General features: G+C 38.5%; 1 protein-coding gene across 1 annotated transcript; it reads left to right on the forward strand.

Annotated features, from left to right (window-relative positions):
- The first annotated feature begins 7,023 nt into the window (after positions 1-7,023).
- Positions 7,024-21,451, forward strand: LOC132315607 (uncharacterized). Its single transcript, XM_059813943.1, has 2 exons — positions 7,024-7,972; positions 20,279-21,451. Exons 1-2 carry the CDS (start codon positions 7,475-7,477, stop codon positions 20,993-20,995), a joined length of 1,215 nt encoding a protein of 404 aa, XP_059669926.1. The 5' UTR covers positions 7,024-7,474; the 3' UTR covers positions 20,996-21,451.
- Positions 21,452-23,050: the final 1,599 nt, after the last annotated feature.

Raw genomic sequence — 23,050 nt, forward strand, 5'->3', positions numbered from 1 at the left:
CCGTTCGTTCCGCTTCATGTCGGAAATTTCAGTCCGTTCTGCTTCACACCAGAAATTTCAGTGTTCGATCATTGCTAAAATTTCTTTGATTCTTACTTTAACAAACCCATCAAACTTGACTTCTTGCCCGTAGAGGTATTGCGGGAAGCGAGGTATCAATGTCAGAGGACAATAATCCCATCTCGAAAAAAAAAAAAAAAAAAAAATCGTATCAATAAAAATGAGTAACAATGGATTAAGATTCAACGAAATATTAGAAGCGAGTGAGCAAGCTTTTCTAGAAATGATCAGATTATTGACTAGATTTTTTATTTCGTCTTTGTTTGTGTAAGAATGATGTTGCACCAAAACTTTTTCGTGTGTATTGTACCCCTCCTCTTTCGGACCATTCTTTAAGTATGCTTAGCCTGTCCCAATGATGGAACCACTAACATCGCCAAGAAGAAGAAATCGAAAGCTGTAGAGACACAAATAGGTGGTGGTCTCACTAGTTGCACCCATCAACCATAGCCACCGTTACCAAGCGACTACCCGCCAGGTGACACCCACCATCTCCACCACATCTAACGCCAGGACCGCCGATGAGAAATTCCTTTCGAACGAGGATCTATACACATGAGGGTCTTGGGAAACGTGCCTCACGAATCGGGGAAGTATTTATGGACCGATGGGTGTATGTACTAGGGGGAGTGGAAGGCCTTCGAGAAAGGGAAGTTCTCGTGGCTATTGGGGGCGACGTACAAGGGCGAGTTCAAGTCGGATCGGATGGAGGGGTTCGAGACCTTTATTAGCTCCGACGAGAACACCTACCGTGGGTACTAGTCAGCGGATCGGAAGCACGAGTACTGCCAGTGGTACACCAACGGCGACTACTACGACGGCTCGTGGCGGTGAAACCTCCAGGACAGCCAAGGTCGGTACGTGTGGAAGAGCGAGTTTGAGTTTGTGGGTGAGTGGCGGAATTAATGGGGTGATCTACGGCAAAGGATTGTTGATTTGGGCGAACAGAAAATGATACGATAAGAAAACCCAATGTCCTTTTTTGTCTTTTTACAAAAAAAATATATTTTTATATATTTTATAAAATTATTCAATAAGGGTAATTTGGTCAATTAGAATTTTAAATATGTTAAGGAACCTAATTACACCAAATTAAAACTTGAGAGGCGTTTTTTGCATGCGAGAGGTGTGATGTGCACTGTAAATATACTTCAATGATGTTTTGTACACTCGACCCATATATATATATATATATATATATATATATATATATATATATATATATATATTGCATGTATGGGTTCACATATTTATTTACAATACAGAATTAATGTTAAAAAGGCTCCTAGGAATGAGATCAGTGTACTGATCATATCTCGATTTCGACCTATTGTCATTCCGCTGCTGTAGTTTTTTTTTTTTTTTTTTAGTAGTTGTTTACCTACAGTATTTGGATGCAACTATACTCTTTTTAGTTTTCTATATATCGATGAATCTTTATATATGATATCTAGCTAGATTGACATTGTATTCTACTTTATGTTCATTTTTCAGAATTTTTAGTTTTTTTTTTTATAATAATTTTCTTATATGTGTACAGTAAACAAAAGCATTTTAATCGAAATAGATTGGCCTAGCGAAAAAGACTTGGCCCTGAACCTCATGAAGTTTTAGGTTTTAAGTTTAATTCTTCGTGCGAGCAATTATTTGAGACTCGAACAAGCCTTATTCTTTCCGTTAACATGGAAAAGGACCTGAGAGGAGCTTGTGTCGCTTCTGATGCAAAACTAGAGAATGTTATTAAAGTCGGCATTCTTTACTAGATTCTTCTTGTTCATAAAATTAATCTCAGAAGATTATTTCATTTAAAAGAAGAAAACTAGTTTTTTCCATCAGAATTATTATTTGAATGAATGTGATCTGGAATGCTGTAATACCCCCTAATTTCGGAACACGGGTTGATCAAGTCCGCGCACAAAATCAGGGGATATCAAACCAATTAAAGTATTTAAACAAGCACGGATTACAAAATGAAATAAAGAATAAAATAAAACGCTGAAGAAATCCAATTAATAGTAAATCCATTAATAACTTCCAAATGGTTACAACTCGGGAATCCCGTAACTCAAGGACCCCTTAACCAAAAGTTACTATGTAGACTTTCAACCAATTAAGTACTAATATCAACTGAAACAAAATTAATATCCTACTTTTAAGTAAATAGAAGGAATGGATAAGTCCTCCAGCTGCGGATCCTCAACCTTGAGACTTGACCTTCTACAACCTGAAAAATAAATCGCGGGTTAAACCCTACGAGCAAGTTCTCTCTACCAAGCCTCTGAAAACCAATAAACAGATCATCTTTACCAAAACCATCCCTAATTAAGCTTAACAGGGCATTAAATTGTCAAAACCACTCACCAATAATTAATTATTAGTCATACCTAGACCAAGCCCCCCCTTTTATAATTTTCTCATAAAGTAAACCCCACTCACCTTAACTCCATCCTAAACAGTAATTTAGTCATCTACACATATAGCAATTTAAATATGCACCGGCAAATCAACCATACCATTTATAAATATATTTATTTATATACTAGCAATTCAACCATGCTTCCTTCAATATATTTACTTTTACAATTAATTAGCAATTCAACCATGCTTCCCATATATGAAATTTATCCATAACCAATAAGACAGTATATCAAAGCCTTTGGCAACTCATCCATGCCTACAATTCAACCATGTATTAATTTTAAACTTAACTCTAGGTATAATTATACTAGACTTCACATGCATATAATAAGCATGTCCTTAATTTAATAACCGTGTATCTATTACGATTTTAAATCAACCATACCATACACGAATCAAGTCATACCAAACAAGATTTATAATATTTAATAATCTTAAATAATATATATATACACATATATTTTGTAATATATATATATGTGTGTATCATACATTCCATACCAATCGTTGACTATTTAAAATCATATCTACATATATATACACATATATACACCTCCTTTCATTGCAAAAATATTTAATTAATTATATTTATACCACTAAATGCTACTAGGTATCTTAGTAACACTCTGAGGCTCTCAAAATATCAAGAACACACCCTCTAATGATTAATTTTAACCCTAACAAGCTTAAGATAAATACTGGAACTTCACCGGAGTCTCAAGCAACTTTCCAGGACCTCACACGCATCCCCACGCACCTTCACGCGCCGCCACATAGCCCTAGACTACTCCCACGCGCCTCCACGCGCTTCCCCTTACCGGCAGGCGCGTCCACGTGCCTGCACGCGCCCTCACGCGCCTGTTACACTCTCAGCACGTGTGTGGCTTGTCCCTATTGGTTGCCCTTCTGCGTTCTGGTGCACTTGCTCGCACCAGATCATTTTTAGTTGGCTGGACCATATCTATGGTCCAGATGCTAACGTGTACCAGCCCATCATGTGCCGCGAAGCACTGAATCAACCGCCCTTCCATCAACTCTTCTCAGCCACTGGATTAGTTTTCACACAACCTTATAATATGCCGTACACACTGGATTCATCTTCCTTAGATCGAGCAGCATCCATGGTGCTGATCTGCGGCTCACCATACTACCATGGACCGCAACACACTGGATTTTACGCCTTTGATGATGCACCGATTTGCAAATCCAACCCCAGTATGTTGTTTATACTACAAATATTTATATATATATAACAGTATATAATAAAACAATTTCTAAAATAACATTCAAAATATAAATTAATTCTAGAAAATTTCCAGAAAATCCTAAAAAAATCCCAAAAGCTTTATTTATTATTTTGGGCATAATTAAACATATATAATTAAATTAAGATCTATTTAATTTAATTCATCATACCACACAAGGTTAAAGCAATCTATAAAAAATTTCAGAAATAAAATTTAATTAACCTAACCCCACATACAATATTTAAATATTCAGAACAATTCATACATATATTCACATGCTTAAATTTATAATTTTGTAAAGAATAAACATGCTGATCTACACTGATTAACAATTTGATTTAATAAGTTAAAATTAAAATTTCGATAATTAAGGTGATAAGCTTATGAGTTCTAAGAGGAGAAGTAGAGAAGAACTCGCCTTTTCCTTTCCAAATCCGGTCTCCTCTTACGTTCTTTGATCCGGCCTCCTCTTCGTTAGCCCTTCTTCTTCTCTCTCTAATTCTCTTATTTTTCTAACGTGGAAAAACTCCTAACCCTAGAGTCTTATGTGTCTATTTATATACATACAAAAACTAAATCCTTTTCCCATTAGGATTATCATATAAAATAAATAATATTTATCTTTTAAATAATATATATACATACATATATTTTACTATAAACATATATATATTACCTTCCATATATAACCATTAGTTAAATAAATTATATATACCTATATATATCAATATATAATTATATTGACATATATACCCCTCCACATGATTTAATAATGAATTAATATACACATGTAATTATATAGGTATAATTATGCAAAGATAATTATTAAATATCCTCACAACCACGGGCCTTTACCAATTAACCCAACAAGGCTTCCTTCAAGCCCAATACCACATCCGTTGGTCCAACTTCCTTTAATCCCAATACAAATAACTTAAATACCTAAAATAATGAAATTAAATTTAATAGCTACCAATAATTAACAATAAAGGTACACCAACACAAAATCACGCAAATCAAATAAACACTTCACTAACTAGCATTCCACAAATCAAACACCGTATAAATTTAACAAATAAAATTACAAGATATATAATTTAATCAAAATAATACAATTTACCTACGCACTTAATTAAATAAAACAAATTCACAACTATCAAGCACCTAATTAACTAAAACAAATCACTTAAAAATAATAATCATAATATAATATAAATTAATTTAATTAAGAAATCCTTTTTACAATATCGGGTATTACAAATGCTCAATTGCATTTACTCCAAATTCACTGCAAATGTGTTTTTCTATTCCTTCATTTAAGGGCCCAACATATTTATCTTTTATATATGTCAAAAGCATCATCACTAATAACGCTAGTGGACGTACTAACTGTCTTCTAACTGCTGGGAATAACTATCCCAACTTGAATTCGGAATTTGCTCAATTTCAAGCTTCCTCGTGGGGTCAGTTTTCATGTCTTCTTGCAGCTTCACTTAAAGTTGTAGTGAGAAGCAATTTTTTGCTTCATCTTTTAGACATCAATTTTGATAGTTAACTCGGATTGACAGAGCTAGAATCAGTATAATTTGGTTTTGACTTGTACATGGTTTATTTATAGTCCCTCACCACTGTTTACCGATGTGTTTGTTGATGGGGAACTTTATACCGCAAAAAATTCCTTTACTACAATGCATATCAAATCCTTATATGAATTGATGGACTCGATCTACCCAATCAATGGCCTTTGAATTTTTCTGCAAGATCTGCAACATTAAAAATTAGTCGATTTTGTTATATATATATATATATATATATATATCTTTTGTTACCTTATTGTTACCATCTTTGCTCTTCTCTTCCTTTTTAACAAGTGATCATCCTCTTGTTTAATTAAGCTATAGCCGTTGAAATGTTTTGTAGAACTTGTAAATATTTGCTCTCCTCTTTCTTTTTAGCAAATCAAATGTATGGTTGTAAATATTATGTACATGGTGGGCCTAAAGGCCAAAAAGGTACAAACCCAAAAACGAGACAGATAAATCAAAACCCAATACACCTTTCACTCCTGTTCTGTGCAAAGAACTGGCGATATAGTTGAATTCAATTGGAGAGCATGATAATATCTTTCACATCACACCGGCAACTCACATAGTTCTAAAACATTTCTGCATTTACAAAATCAAGTTAGTTTGGCTTGCACGTCAATCCCAACGGTTAGTTGGCTTGTTTTGGGCGCCAGAATTTTTGGTGACTGCTTTTTGGGCTTGGCCTTAGGTTAGTTTTGTAATTCCTATAGCTTGGGCTTGTTTGGTCCTTATACTCTTTGGACCCAACTAAAACTGTACATACATACTTCATTTGTGCTAAAGATCAAGCACTCATCTAATACTATAGCAGTCTTCATTTGTGCTAAATTACATATGAATGTAATATATTGGTCAAGTGACATTTACAAGAAGGATCATTTATAATTTTAAATACTTACATTAAAACTCTCTTCTTCAATTTAATCCCCCACTCCCTTCCCTTACTAAGCTCTGGGGTTTTAGCATTTTTCTAATCATAATACTACAAATTCAATTCATAAATTTGAGACAAATATTTTATGTCGAGACAAAGAGAAAATAAACTGAGTCATGCTCTTCAACAACTCAACACAATGGAAAATATATCAAAGATAGTAATAGAGGAAGGGATTACAGTCAGAAGCAAAAATTTGAAGAAAACTCTCACATTTATTTACCCGTTTGACATGCGTTTTGTTTTTACTGTTTTTATTTTTTAGTTGCTATAATGTCAATTTTGGCAACAAAAACATTTTTGATGCAACCTTATTTTATTTTACATAGTACTAAAACACTTCATGAATAGTAACCAAAAACCAAAATACCAAAAAATTATTTTTTCTTATTTTAACAATTGTTCTGCCCCAAAACCATAACAGTAACACAACACGACTCGATATTTTCACAATAAAATATCGTTTCCACGTGTGTTTTCAACTTTTTTTAAAACACTTAGACAACCAAAACACTGTTTCTATTTTATTTTAACCGAAAACAAAGCCGGGCCCACATTTCAATTTTAAACGTAACATTATCATGACGTAATCAATGTGCTTCTCAGGATTACACCAAATTGGATAAGTTAGGCGCTTCACTTACGTGGAATTTAGTAAATTACCACCCAATAATTCCAATTTTTAATCAATTCAACCACGTCAGTACTCAACGCCACCGTTGAATAATTAATAAAAATTAAAGAAGAGTAACGAACTAGCTGGTTAATCCAAGTGGGAAGGGAAAATTCATAATGTGGAATGAGTATTGGTAATGTAGTTTTTAGTTGATTTGTACGGATCACCAGTTACAGCAAAATGGAGGGAATCTTTTTTCAGTTTTGACTTTTGATTGGATTTGGTCCCCAAATCCACAGAGAGATGAGATGAGATCTACTACTACTTCCCAATAGTATGTATGTTGAATTATCCAATATCCATCTCCATCCTCCTCTTCGGATCGATTTGGTTGAGCCAATAGTAAGTAATTATTATCCAATTTTCAATCTAAAGCTTCAATTTTGCACAATTATGATTATCCTAGTTACAAACCATTTCCTTCAATGCAATATCAATTTTCTAATCTGAAGAGTGAAGATTGTAAATTTATTTAGATTGTTGAGATCGATCGATCGATCTCCTCCCTACATAAATATAATAATAGATAGATAGAGTGTGTATTCTTTCTGTAATGGGTGCGAATCAGTCCGCACAAGTAGTCCAAGAAGAAGATGATGATGATGATGCTGATGAAAATGTCGAGACAAGAGAATTGAATGATGATAACAGTTTGGTGAAGAAGGTTCTTGAACAAGAGCCGGAGATGTTAACCTACCACGCCTCAGCATCGCCACTCTCCCCTCAGCTCTCCTCATTCGGCACCCCCAGACTTGGGCCCTCCTCCTCCATCAAGGTCTGGGACCCTTACAATGTTCTGGCTCCCCCACCACCACCTCAATTCGTTGATCGGACGGTTACGGAGGTGTTCTTGATCAGTCACGGGGAATGTCACATCAATCTAAGGCCGGATTTGGTTGGCGGTCTGTGCCCCGAAGCTACCCTCACGCCAATCGGGAATAGACAAGCTAGGGCTTTGGCCGTCTTCCTTAAATCGCAGGGGGTTCGCTTTCATGCTGTCTATACCTCGCCTTTGGATCGGGCGCGAGCAACCGCAGTTTCAGTCTGTCAGGTAGTTAACGCCATCTATATATATATATATTGCTACTATTATCATTGTTACTACTCAACTCCTCTACTAATTATTGTTTGCTTTTCACCTACTTTTTAAATTTAATTTGAAATAGATAGAGCTACTTATAAACATGGGATTTCCATTTAAGGGAATTTAACAAGCACACTGATCAGCACTTAGGTCACTCAAGCAAAAACAATCACATACAACCACAACACCTATGCTACTTACACAAGCAGTTGAAACTTGAAACACGCAATGCCACACAGTCATGCTATGCACTCTTGGTCCCATGTCTTGCACATATGGGAAACCCATGGCCCCTCTATATAATACAATTTGAACTGTGAAGGAAGTAATCCAGCAATATGGTTCCATTGAGTAAAAAGGAGCCACCAATTTAGAGAGAGAACATTTTAGAAGAGAGAAATATAGTTGCTTCTCAGCACTAACTCAACACCGAATCTTATGCTAAGTTGCTTTGAAGTTCTACCAACACATTCGCATCCAAAGACTCTGAGATGACCAGCTGTTAATAGATGTTCCACAATTTGTGGAACTGGGAACTAATCCTAGTGTGATTGATTCAACCACTCAATCTTTTCACTATTTTCTTCATGCATTCTTGCCATAATCGACTTTAGCTGTTTAGCATGTAGAATGATTTGACTAATATATCCGAGCTATTGATACTCTCTCAAGTCACACCGTCTGCTCTCAAGTGACTGGACAAATTAATTGATGTCGAATCTTCTGACATGTAATTTCAGTCTGTAGACACTACATTTTTTGCCAAATTTAATTGTGATCCTCTCATAATTTTTAAAATTTGTTAAGTACTGTTTGCTTTTCTTTGAGAAGCTGTACCCAAATCTACATCGAGAAGTTGTTGATAAAGGTCACCATATGGCAGATTTTGCTAATTGATGTTTGCTTTAACCGATCAAACACTCCAATTGGACAAACTCCAAGGGCACTTTGCTCTCTATACTAGTTGATGTTTTATACCATACATCTGTTTTCTACTAGTTGGACACAGGCATCATTTGTTCTTGAGAACAGCACAGCATAAGTTTCCCTTATGGCTTTAGGGGTGTCAGCATTCTTAATATGGTCAAGTAACTTCTCTGTCAACAGTTATGTTGAACTTGAGCATGTAGATGGCCTTCCTGGATCTGATAAACTGGTTTCATAGTGTCTTGGCATCCTTAGCAAGAGGTGGTGCAGTCTGCCCACTGCCAACTCCTCACCGTTTTGTTATCAGAAGTGAGAGTTGATGCAAATGTGCCAGTGCTTGTAGATGCTAGTGCATTATTGCTTGTACTTGCTACATTCTTCATGCTGCTTGCTGTGCTGACTCCACCAAAGATTGGCCCCATAGAGCGTGCCTCAAATATGGTTACAGACTGCCTGGCTAGCTTGTCAAATGAGGTCCCTTTCTGTCTAGTTCTGTTACCAAATTGTTCAGTTAGAGTTTTTGGACTCAAATTTGAAACGAAAATTCTTTTTATTACAAAAGACTACTACAAAGCAAATGTACACCGCAAAGCACTCGCAAATGACAGAAGTGTACCAGACACAGCCTAAAAAGCTTCACAATCACACTTGGTCTTGGGCTACACTAAGAACTCAGTCCGTGTCTTGCATCTAAGGAACATTCATGGCCTCTGTCTGTGTGCTGTTTGGAGGGCAGTTGATACCGGTGACTAAACTCTAAGCCTCAAATTTGAGGTGGTTACGAAGGTGTAAAAATGAGCAGCGATGGAAGAGAGATAGAAAGATGGTGCTTTTGTTATCAATTAATAACTGGATATTGTCTATTCATCATCATAGTCGGCTAAAACATCATTTCTGTAAATCATTCATGATGGCTGGCCAGACATAAGTGATCATCTGGTAGATTCAGTTCTGCATAAGGCATCTGTGTTCGGTTTCAGTTGAAGTATTGGTCTGCATGATCAAGCCCTAAAACCATTTTTTTTTTATTAAACTCGTGTTTAAGGGTCGTGCATGCCCTAACTATCCAGAACTGCTGTTGCAAAGACAAATTTTGGCTTGTGAGCTCATCATTTAAGGTAGACTTTCAAGCTACCATGTCTTTCTTTGGTATTAGGCTACCGAGTCAAATTGAATTCCCGATGAACAATGTTGACTTTAGTACAGCCTTGTTAAATTGTTTTAGAGGCCATTGCAGATACTTTAGACTGCAGTTAGTGATTCTTTTCCCCTAAATAAACCCCTAAGCAACTGGAGAAGCACTTTGATGAACATATTTGATCTGACTAGCTCAACTAAAGTATTAGTGTTTGTTCTTTTAGACAACAAAATATGGCCCGAGATATCTTCTTTCTTTTTCATTTAGGGTTTCTTTATTTTTTCAGGAGTCTTCTTATTACAAGTTAGAGCTTACTCCCCCCTAAACCCTTGAGGTTCGATATTGAAATAATTTCGGAGGTTTTCTGTAACTTTGTCTGGGTCAACAAACAATTCGATATAATTCGACTGAACAACGTGAAAAACTATTTTCACTCTTTTTCGGTACCCCAAGTTTATGTATTTTTAACAATTTGCTTTTACTTCTAGTAGTTGAGCAAAGCACCTTCTAATATTCCATGTATAGATCAGTTCATATTTGGTCAAGCCGCAAATTTCTCCTGATATTGCTTTCTAAAATTAATGTTTTTGTTTTGTTATAAACTGTTGTTTGCCACTGATGTATTCTGATACCGCTTTTCTAAATTGGTGTTCCTCTCATTGTTAAATGTTATTTGACATACATTGAACTTTTAAATCTAGAATTGAACTTTTGGCACATGGTAAGATAAATCAAGAATCAGCAAGCTGATGTATGATACTATGTCACCTGTTGACTTTTCTAATAATTGAAAAACTGAAAACAGAAGACTAGTTAGTAAGTATAGGTCGATCGTCATTAGAGTCAAAATGCCAATTGATGTTCTTCTCCATCTTCGTTAGATGTCCCTAAAAATATTGTCATTTCATATGAAACGGTATGTGCTTGTAAGGGATGACATGATCTGCTATGTTGTACTCACACGGTCACTGCACATTTTGAAGCTGCAATACAAAATTATCAAAGATGCAATACAAAATAATACATTCATCAAATTTTTGATAATTTGGAGAGAAACATGGAAGTAGGAGGAGGTTGCATTAGGTAGCTTGGTAGTCTGTGTTAAACCTTTGTCAGGACCAATATGAACAGTGTAGGGACGTGGGAAGGATAAGAACGGTTGTTTTATGTGTTCTCGCATAATCATGATCACCCTCTCTTCCACCACTCACAGAAAAAAAAAAAAAAAAATGTTGAGAGCACCCTAAAAAAGCTATTTGCTTTTACCTTTGTAATAAAAATTGTTTACTAAAAATTATTATATAAGCCTTGATAACGTATTTTGTACAACTATATTATTTTCATACTGTAAAATAAATCTCAACCTTCACGCTGCGTTCAACTCATGTCCAAGAGTATGCAAGATGAGTTGGCCAAAAACCTAGTGTTAGATATGTCGACTGTTAATTAAAGACACATTTAAGATGTTTCTAATAGTTGCCATGAAGGTGGAAGTATTTGAGAAATATTGACTGTAACGACTCAAAACTAATACTTTTTAAACAAAAAAAAATCGGCATGACCTCCCCTAAAAATAGGCCTATCACAACCTGTTTAATTGCATTTTTAACCTGTCATGGCTCAAATTCCGAATTCACGGCAACAAAAGATAATGATACAACCAACTAATCTAGACAATGCTTCAAACTAGGATTATCCATTCATTCATCAACAAGTTGCATACTATCAAATCCCCATCCAAAACATCATCAATACTTTAGTTATATTACATGACAAAGTTCCACAAAATAATTATACATTTTGCACTTCTAGTGTTTTACAAAATAATGGGGAATATACAAAGATACAAAAGTGAACTTCTAACGCCGTTCAAGCTTGAGGTGGGTTGTCATCCACCAGTTCCTTTCCAAGACCTGAAAAAAATATATATAGATATAGGGGTGAGCATATAGCTCAGCAGGTGACACTTAAGACACAATTCTTGTGTCCTAGTGAATCCAAATAAAGCATAGGCCAATGGGAGATTGGGGACATGCATTGAAGGGGAAAAATAATTACAAGTACAAGTCAAATTCAATCACACACAAATGCAAATGGAGTGAGATGCAATGCATGCTAAAGTCACTCCCCGTTTTCATTCTCAAAACCATCACGTTCAAAGTTAATGTAACCCCCATTGGTAACCCCGCCGCGACGAGAGGAGGATTGGCTACTGTCCCTAGGCCCTTGGTGACCCCGTGGCGCCGTCGAGGGGCCCGAATAGCTCAACCACGCTAGGGTACTCTCCCTAGTCCTCCCTAGGCTACATTAACCTCCGGCCTGTTGGTAACCCCGCAGTGACCGTGTTTGTCAAAACCAATTTTTTTCCAAAACATTCATTCCCAAATCCCCATTTTCATTTCAAGACAACCACTTCCTTTTTTCATGCAACCCAATGAGATGTTGGCTCATGTCATGATCTCAATATAATGACAAATGGGAACTTAGCACAATAATAAATAAGCATGTTAGTAACGTCAAAAAAAAAATGTAAACAACCATCACATAAACATACTTTTCATTCAACCATGTTATACACATTTACATAACTAGCATGTTGTCAATTAAATCATTTTAATCAAAATCAACAACAATTTAACATGCTATAACACACATAGAGGAGCATGATTCATTATAGAGCAAGATTCCATGGCTTAAGATGTCCCTACCTCAAAATCCAAGCCGAAATCCCTAGAATAGGTCCTCCAAATTCGAGCTCCAAGGAAGACTCAAATCTGGAAATTGATAGTATGGATGCGTAGAGCTCGCTACAAGCTTCGTTTCGCCTCAAACGGTACCTCAATCCGACAAAAGATGAAGGAGCAATCAACAATGGAAGTTGAAGTGAAAAGAAAAGAAAAAAGAAAAAAGGAGAAGCCGATAGCAGTCGGGAGAGAGAGAGAGAGCAGCAGAGACCAATTTTGGTCTCACAAATCACTTAAAAAGTGATGTGGGTCCCACTTTATTTTATATTTCTTTTCTCTTTTTCTTTTTCATTTAAATCACACACCACACACACACAATTATGTACACAGACTTCACATTCTCCCCAACTTTAAAAAAAATTTCGTCCTCGAAATTAAGACATACCTGAGGAAGAAAACAACGCTGGGTACTTGGAGCGAACCTCCTGTTCAAGCTCCCAAGTAGCCTCCTCGACTCCGTGGTGTCTCCAAAGGACTTTCACCATTGGTATCGTCTTGTTCCTCAACACCTTCTGCTGTGTGTTAAGAATCTGAACTGGTCCTTCCTCGTAGGAAACATCCTCATCAATATCCACATCTGCCCAACTCAAAATGTGAGATGGATCCGGCTCGTACTTTCGTAACATCGATACATGAAAGACATTGTGAACTCTGTCCATCTGTGGTGGTAAAGCAAGTCTGTAGGCAACCTCTCCTACCTGATCCAAAATCTCGAATGGTCCAATAAATCGTGGCGATAACTTGTCACTCTTCCCAAATCTCATCAACCCCTTCTGTGGAGAAACCCGTAGAAAAACGTGGTCTCCCACCTCAAAGGATAACGGTCGTCTCTGCTTATCTGCATAGCTCTTCTGTCGGCTCTGAGCTGTAAGTAACCTCTGTCTTATCAACTTAATATTCTCAGTAGTCTCGAGTACAATGTTGGGTCCTAAGGCGGCTGTCTCGCCTACCTCAGTCCAACAAACAGGAGACCTACAAGGTCTACCATACAACGCCACAAATGGAGCCATCTGGATGCTCGCCTGATAACTGTTGTTGTAGGCAAACTCAATAAGTGGAAGGTGATCCTCCCAACTACCTCCCAAATCAAGTACACATGCCCGAAGCATGTCCTCCAAAATCTGGATAGCACGCTCTGACTGACCGTTTGTCTGTGGATGGAATGCCGTACTAAGATGCAACGCTGAACCAAACGCTGTTTGAAGTCCTTCCCAGAACTTCGAAGTGAACTTAGCATCCCTATCTGACATAATGGTTACAGGGACTCCATGTAACCTTACAATCTCTTTCACATAAAATACACCAAGCTTCTCTGCATCTGTTGCCTTAATAGGTAAAAAGTGAGCCGTCTTGGTCAATCTGTCAATGATGACCCATACGGACTCATTGCCCCTTCGTGACCTTGGAAAACCTGTCACAAAATCCATAGCGATATGCTCCCATTTCCATTGCGCTATAGGTAATGGTTGCAACAAACCTGCTGGCCTCTGATGCTTGGCCTTCACCTGCTGACAGGTAAGGCATCTAGCCACAAACTGTGCAACATCATTCTTCATCCCGCTCCACCAATACTGACGTCTCAAATTGTGATACATTTTAGTACCACCTGGATGAACTGCAAAACGGGAAGTGTGAAACTCCCGTAGGACATCCTCACGACATACTGTGGGAACCACCAACAAACCCCTGAACCGTAGACCCCCATCTGCATGCAAGGCCCAATCTTTCACTGTCTCACCACTAGAGATCAAAGCATGGATGGCATCTAAGTCCGGGTCCTGTCTCTGTGACTCAATCACTCGTACAACAAGAGTAGGTTGAGCCACAAGACTAAATAAGAATGCCGACTCACTGTAACCATCATCATCAAAACACTGTAATCCCATCTCTGCCAGATCTTCAAGCATCTTCCACTTCCGAATAGCTAAATTGGCCAAAGTTCCATGAGATTTTCGGCTTAAGGCATCAGCTACAACATTTGCCTTGCCCGGATGATACTACAAATCAAAGTTGTAATCTTCCAAGTACTCAACCCATCGTCTCTGTTTATTGTTCAAGTCCTTTTGGGAAAAAAGGTACTTGAGACTTTTGTGATCTGAAAATACCTCGAATCTCTCACCATACAAGTAATGTCTCCAACACTTCAAGGCAAATACAACTGCCGCTAACTCCAGGTCATGAGTAGGGTAGTTGTACTCGTGAGTCTTCAACTGTCGAGACCCATAAGCCACTACTCTACCATCCTGCATCAACATACATCCCAACCCGTCACGTGAAGCATCACAATAGATCACAAAACCCAAGCCACGCTCAGGTATCACCAACACTGGCGCTGTAGTCAATCTCGTCTTCAACTCCTGAAAAGATGAATCACAAGCCTCATTCCAGACAAACTTGACCCCTTTCCGGGTCAAACGGGTCATAGGAGCTGCCAAACGGGAGAAATCCTTCACAAATCTCCGATAGTAACCCGCTAAACCAAGAAAACTGCGGATCTCAAACACATTCTTGGGTCGCTCCCAAGTCAAAACTGCTTCAACCTTTGATGGATCAACTGATACTCCACCTTCTGAAACAACATGCCCCAAAAACTTCACCTCCTGTAGCCAAAACTCACATTTCTCGTATTTGGCATACAATCGGTGCTCCCGCAAAATTTGTAAAACAATACTCAAATAGACCTCGTGATCTTCCCGAGTCCGTGAGTACACAAGAATGTCATCCACGAAAACTACCACAAATTGGTCCAAGTAATCGTGAAAGACGCGGTTCATCAAGTCCATGAATGCCGCTGGCGCATTAGTCAAGCCAAAAGGCATAACAAGGAACTCATAGTGTCCATACCGTGTACGGAATGCTGTCTTTGGGATATCCTCATCCCTAACCCGCAACTGATAATAGCCAGACCTCAAGTCAATCTTCGAGAAACAACTGGCTCCCCTCAACTGATCAAATAAATCATCTATCCTTGGCAAATGATACTTGTTCTTGATGGTGGCATGATTCAACTTCAGATAATCAATGCACAACCTCAAAGATCCATCTTTCTTCTTAGCAAATAAGACCGGTGCGCCCCACGGTGACACACTCGGTCGGATGAAACCTTTCATCCTTAAATCATCAAGCTGCCTCTTCAATTTTTCCAATTCAACTGGGGCCATTCGATATGGTGCCATAGAAATCGGCGCAGTACCTGGCATCAAATCAATAGAGAACTCTACTCCTCGGTGTGGAGGCAACTCTGTCAAATCCTCCGGAAACACGTCCAGAAAATCACAAACAACCGCAGGATAATCCTCTTTCCCAACATCATCTTCTTCGGTTATAAGGCTAGCCAAGAAGTAATCACCATGACTTCGTCCACGAACTCCATAAAACGATGAAATGTGGGAATCACTCCGATCTCCCACGAAAAAGAAACAGTCTCCCTCGGAAGTGCAAACTGTAACCCTTCCTCTGTAACAGTCGATCGTGGCATGAAATGAAGCCAACCAATCCATCCCGAGAATGACATCAAAGCTAGTCATCTCCAGGAGGATAAGGTCAAACACGAAAGTTCGCCCGACTATCACAATGGGACACTCCCGCACAATTCGGCTCAAAGACACTGAAACCCCAACTGGCGTATTAACACTCAACGCCCGTTCCAAGAAACTAACTTCCAACCCCGATGCAAGTGCAAATGATGATGAAATGAAAGAATGAGATGCACCAGAGTCAAACAAAATACGGGCCCAACAACCAAACACTGGAAATATACCTCGAAGAACTGACGGTCCAGAAGATGCATCGGTCTGTGCCAGTGCAAAAACACGTCCCTGTGGTACCTGTGCCTGAGGACTGCCAACCTGAACACCTGACTGCTGCACTGACATAGTAGGAGTATCCCTCCTAACTGACCGTGAACCCTGTGAAGATATGGCAGGCTGTGGTGGTGGCGGTCTGAAACCTGACTGAACTGTAGCCGACTAAGATGGCCTCTGTCGTGACCCCCTGCCACTACCTGTGCCTGCTCCCTGGCCTGGACAATCACGAATCAAGTGACCCTGCTGGCCACACCCATAACAAGCCTTCGGAGCTGACGAAACTGAAGACGATCTCATCGGACAACTGGACTTGTAATGCCCAGACTGCTGACACTGATAACAAACAACTGCACTCCTGTCAGATCCAGCTGGCATAGGAGTGGTAGAAGCAGATCTTGTAGACTGTTGTCCCTGAAACTGAGATGAACCACCCTTGTTCTTCTTTCAAGAAGATCCCTCTGAGGATAGCCCTGCACCCCTCTTTTGCTTCCATTGTTCTCTTCTTGCATCTTTCTCTTTATTATTAGCCTCCAACATCAAAGCCCTTTCCACTGCTTCAGAATAAACCTTAATGAACTGTGCCATGATCAACGGCCTCATCCGATCATTAAGACCGGAAACAAACTTCCGAGTCTTATGAGCTTCATCTCTCACCACTTCTGGATCAAAACGGGAGAGTGAGGTGAACTTGGTCTCATACTCCGCCACTGACATGTTCCCTTGAATAAGATTATGAAGCTGGTCTTGTAACTCCCATCTTTTGGAAAGCGGAAAATACTTCTCATAAAACAGCTCCTTGAACCTGTCCCAACTCATCTCTTCAATCTTGTACTGGTTGGTGATCGACTTCCACCAAACCTTAGCATCCATAGCAAACTTGTAAGTTGCTAGAATGATCTTCAAGTGATCCTCTGTCACATCCATTGAGGTTAGTTGGGTTTCAACTTGATCCAAGTAGTCATCTGCTACCATTGGATCCGCACCGCCCTCAAACATAACCGGCATCAACTGAGAAAACCCTTTTATGATCTTGAGACGCTTCTGAGCTGGCGTCTCCTCAACTTGAACTGTAGGTTGTGGTGCCGACTGCGACTGAGCAGCAATCGTTGCCCTCACGACATTTTGCAACAAACGATTAAACTCCAGTGCCACAGAACCTTCACCCACTTCTACGGGTACGGGTGTTTCAACATTCTCTCTTCTTGGGGGAACAGCTCTTGGGGGAATCAAGTCCCTAAGAAGCATGTTCTCATCATTTAGCTCCTCCGGATTGGAGCTCGAGCTCTCACCAACATCACCCCTTGTTGGCCTAGGGCCAACTTCTCTAGGTTCCTCACGCCGTGACATCATGCTATAAAACGAGAAAACGATTCAGAAACATGACACTAAGACTGTGGACGACTCAACAAGAGTTGATACCGTACAACACTTAGCATGCAAGACTATGCAAGAAACATTTTAACATAAACAAGTAAGCAGTAAGCACATAGGCAGTTAAGCATGCTTATTTAAGTAAAATATCACGTAGCAAGTAGTCAAGTAAGCAACACAAACAACATTCCATGTGACCCTAAGTAGGCCTCTACCCGTCGTCCTAAAGGTTTTCGAACCTTTGCTCTGATACCAAATTTGTAACGACTCAAAACTAATACTTTTTAAACAAAAAAAATTCGGCATGACCTCCCCTAAAAATAGGCCTATCACAACCTGTTTAATTGCATTTTTAACCTGTCATGGCTCAAATTCCGAATGCACGGCAACAAAAGATAATGATACAACCAACTAATCTAGACAATGCTTCAAACTAGGATTATCCATCCATTCATCAACAAGTTGCATACTATCAAATCCCCATCCAAAACATCATCAATATTTTAGTTATATTACATGACAAAGTTCCACAAAATAATTATACATCTTGCACTTCTAGTGTTTTACAAAATAATGGGGAATATACAAAGATACAAAAGTGAACTTCTAACGCCGTTCAAGCTTAAGGTGGGTTGTCATCCACCAGTTCCTTTCCAAGACCTGAAAAAAATATATATAGATATAGGGGTGAGCATATAGCTCAGCAGGTGACACTTAAGACACAATTCTTGTGTCCTAGTGAATCCAAATAAAGCATAGGCCAATGGAAGATTGGGGACATGCATTGAAGGGGAAAAATAATTACAAGTACAAGTCAAATTCAATCACACACAAATACAAATGGAGTGAGATACAATGCATGCTAAAGTCACTCCCCGTTTTCATTCTCAAAACCATCACGTTCAAAGTTAATGTAACCCCCATTGGTAACCCCGCCGCGACGAGAGGAGGATTGGCTACCGTCCCTAGGCCCTTGGTGACCCCATGGCGCCGTCGAGGGGCCCGAATAGCTCAACCACGCTAGGGTACTCTCCCTAGTCCTCCCTAGGCTACATTAACCTCCGGCCCGTTGGTAACCCCGCAGCGACCGGGTTTGTCAAAACCAATTTTTTTCCAAAACATTCATTCCCAAATCCCCATTTTCATTTCAAGACAACCACTTCCCTTTTTCATGCAATCCAATGAGATGTAGGCTCATGTCATGATCTCAATATAATGACAAATGGGAACGTAGCACAATAATAAATAAGCATGTTAGTAACGTCAAAAAAAAAATGTAAACAACCATCACATAGACATACTTTTCATTCAACCATGTTATACACATTTTCATAACTAGCATGTTGTCAATTAAATCATTTTAATCAAAATCAACAACAATTAAACATGCTATAACACACATAGAGGAGCATGATTCATTATAGAGCAAGATTCCATGGCTTAAGATGTCCCTACCTCACAATCCAAGCCGAAATCCCTAGAATAGGTCCTCCAAATTCGAGCTCCAAGGAAGACTCAAATCTGGAAATTGATAGTATGGATGCGTAGAGCTCGCTACAAGCTTCGTTTCGCCTCAAACGGTACCTCAATCCGACAAAAGATGAAGGAGCAATCAACAATGGAAGTTGAAGTGAAAAGAAAAGAAAAAAGAAAAAAGGAGAAGCCGAGAGCAGTCGGGAGAGAGAGAGAGAGCAGCAGAGACCAATTTTGGTCTCACAAATCACTTAAAAAGTGATGTGGGTCCCACTTTATTTTATATTTCTTTTCTCTTTTTCTTTTTCATTTAAATCACACACCACACACACACAATTATGTACACAGACTTCACATTGACGTCAAAATGCGCACAGGCCGGTAAATTTTAGACTGTATATCGGGGATCTATATACTATCTACTGTGAGCTTTGAGTTTCACCTCAGGATTTTGGCCTCAGCATCTAATGTAAATAATATGATAATTGATTTGGTTTCTAATTTGTGGGCATTTTTTTATTTCTATAGATGTTATGCACAATGAGGGTAATAATGCTTTTGTATCTGTTGGTGGACACCATATGACCATTTGTACGATATGATAACAATTTATTTTTATTTCCACAGATAATCTAATGATTTTGAGTTGTTACCTATTTTAGTTTTACTTTTAATCGGAGTTTAAATAATGATATAGAGGGTACAAATACAAGAATGCTAATTGACATATGGTATATATTACTAATTCTAATCTTTTCTTTTTCTTTTTTTCACCTTAACTTCAATCTAACAAAATGCCGCATAAACCATGCAGGAGACAAATTTTGCAGCGGAGCATATACAATCCTCAGATGCACTTGTGGATATGAGTATGGGACATTGGGAGGGCTGCCACCGGTCCAAAATATACACACCTGAAATGTTGAGCTTTATGGACAGACTGCAGCCTGATTTTTTTGCACCGTCTGGGGAATCATTTAGGCAGGTAGAATTCCGAATGGTCCAGTTCTTGAATGGAATAGTTTTGGGACTGCCTGAGAAGTTGAGATCAGATTTCTCCTCGCCTCAAAATGAGATTCAAGGATTTTCACACCACAATTCTCACTCTCTTTCGAACTCATTTCTTGATCGAGATGGGCCTTCCCTCCCAGCTCCACATTGGGATTTGCTTCATAGGAACCGGCAAGGGATTCAAAGGAAGAAATCTGGAAAGAGCAGGCTACAGTTCGTGACAACTACAAGTGGAGATCATGAAGCTGAAGATGAGATGTCCCCTCAAGAATTCAACAATGAAAGCTCTTTTCGTGATATAAATGTTAGGAGCTCCTCCTCTCTCAACTCTTCTTCTATTTGTGTTTTCACTCACTCGGTACCGATTAAGTGTCTTCTCACCGGCCTCCTTGGATGCAGTCCTATAATGTCACAAAAGATATGCATAGAAGATTCTTCAGTATCAGTGTTGCGACATTCATGGAAATTGGGATGGCAGATTAAGAGATTGAATGATACTGCACATCTTAGACTTCTCTAGTCAGGAAATATGAGTACCACCTTTTGAAAATATTGGTGGAAAATGAATAGTTGATGGTTGACTGAAACTGGCTTATTATAACAACCCGTGGATTGAAATTGTGCCTGCAACTGAAGGTTTCACATGCTGTTCTGTTGATGGTTTTGCTTCTTGTAACATTACTATATTTATTTCCAAGTTACCAACTCCGAAGAAAAAAGAATCTGATGTTGGAGTTGTGATCTTGGTGTCACTGATTCTTTTGATTATTGGCATTAACAAGTGTTGTTGCTATAGAGTGAGACATAAACTTCCTGACTTGGGGGGATAATAAGCTGTTTTGCATTACAGTAATGTGATTTTTTGTAATACAATGAGAAGGAAGCTCTGTCCTTGTCAGGTCTGCTATTTTTATGTACAATTGGAATATAGAAAGCTTACAGGATATTTCAAATGTCAGGCTGTATTTATCCTTTATATGTCAGGGTGTAAATGAAAACCATATGCTTATATAATGTAATGTAGGCTAACTTTATCGTCTTTGACACACAGGAATTCTTTTTGATGAGCAAAAACGGCCGAGGAACTTCTGGCACTTCCTACACTGCAGCCCCAGCCAGCTAGGGAGCAGTACTCGAAACCAGCACCCAGCCATCTATACAGAAATTGTAGATTTCAGCTGATGCGCGGGTAATTAAGTTTTGACACACTGTTCCTCTCTTTTCTTTTTCTTCTCTTGATGGATTACTGAAAGGGTGAAACCAGACAGTACTTTAGGATGGTGATAAAATGTCATGTGGTCGATCTTACTCGTTTTGGCCGCAACAATGACAACAAAAACAGATGTGTCATGTCTACACGTCGGTAGAGTCTCGACGCATTCCTCTCCACATAAACGATTTCTCTCACAAAACACAGTCAGTGTTAGAATCTTTGCATAGCATAGTTACAAGGTACATCAAATCAATGGTAGTAAAACTACTACTGTCCATCTCGTGACACAAGACTAACAAACAGTCAATTGCACTACTTTATCTCCCCTTTTATTAATTAATTCATCTTCAGTCTTCACCATATATATTTATCCATCACTCCCAACTCAAATATGTCAATTCTCCATGGCTACTACCGCTATCTTATTCGTACTCGTTTTCTTCGGTAATCTGAATTCCCTATTCTCAGCAAATGAGCCTACAATCTCTGCGGCTTCTCCAGCAGTTTTACCATTTGTAACTACACCCAACATATCCTCCATGTTTTCCCCCTCCCCGACTAGCCAACAGCCTCCAAGAATGGCAGCTTCTCTGAGGTTGGAGGCCTTTGCTATGATTCCGAGTTCGGGTGAGTTTGTGGGGAAGATTTCATCTAATTCAGTTAAGTTTGACAGTGGCGTTGCTATGTTTGGTCTGGTCCTGTATTTCGTGTTTATGTTACAAAAGTGATAAGTCACTGTTTATTAGAAATTGTAGTATTGAATATTATTAATTATATGGTGAAGGGGAGGCTTGTAGCTTTGATTGCCTCTATATGAATGGATGGTTCTGATGAATCTATTCCAGTTTCCCTGTATATGCTAATATGAATCTGATCATGACTTGGAACATTGCCTTTGTTATATATGTATATATGTATGTAGGTACTCTGAAAACTCAATTTTTACTTCATCCTTTTGTTTCAATATAAATGATTGGATGGTTGAAGATAGAACATGCTACTCAACTCAAATGTTAAATTAGGAACTCAACTTACCCATATATGAAAAAAAAAAAGAAAAAAAAAAAATCTGCAAATTCATGAATGATGCCTTTTATAATTTCATAATTAAATTATGAGCAAGCAAAAGTTGTTGTTATTAATACTATAGCACTGGTTTACCCTAATCAACTTTTGAGCGACCATCTGGGACAATTTCAATTCAATTGTTTTTCGCTTCCTGTAAAAAAATAAAAACAGAATGATGCCAAGAAGCAACCAAGTAAATAAATTAAAGTTGGACAATCATTAAAGTTTAATATTTCTAACATTTGTGAAGTAATGCCATGCATTTGCAGAATCATTAAAGTTGCACTTTTCTTG

This window comes from Cornus florida, unplaced genomic scaffold, assembly GCF_030987335.1.
Source record: "Cornus florida cultivar Cherokee Brave unplaced genomic scaffold, ASM3098733v1 CherokeeBrave_3.0.0_Hap2_Chr07, whole genome shotgun sequence".
NCBI classification, from domain to species: Eukaryota; Viridiplantae; Streptophyta; class Magnoliopsida; order Cornales; family Cornaceae; genus Cornus; species Cornus florida.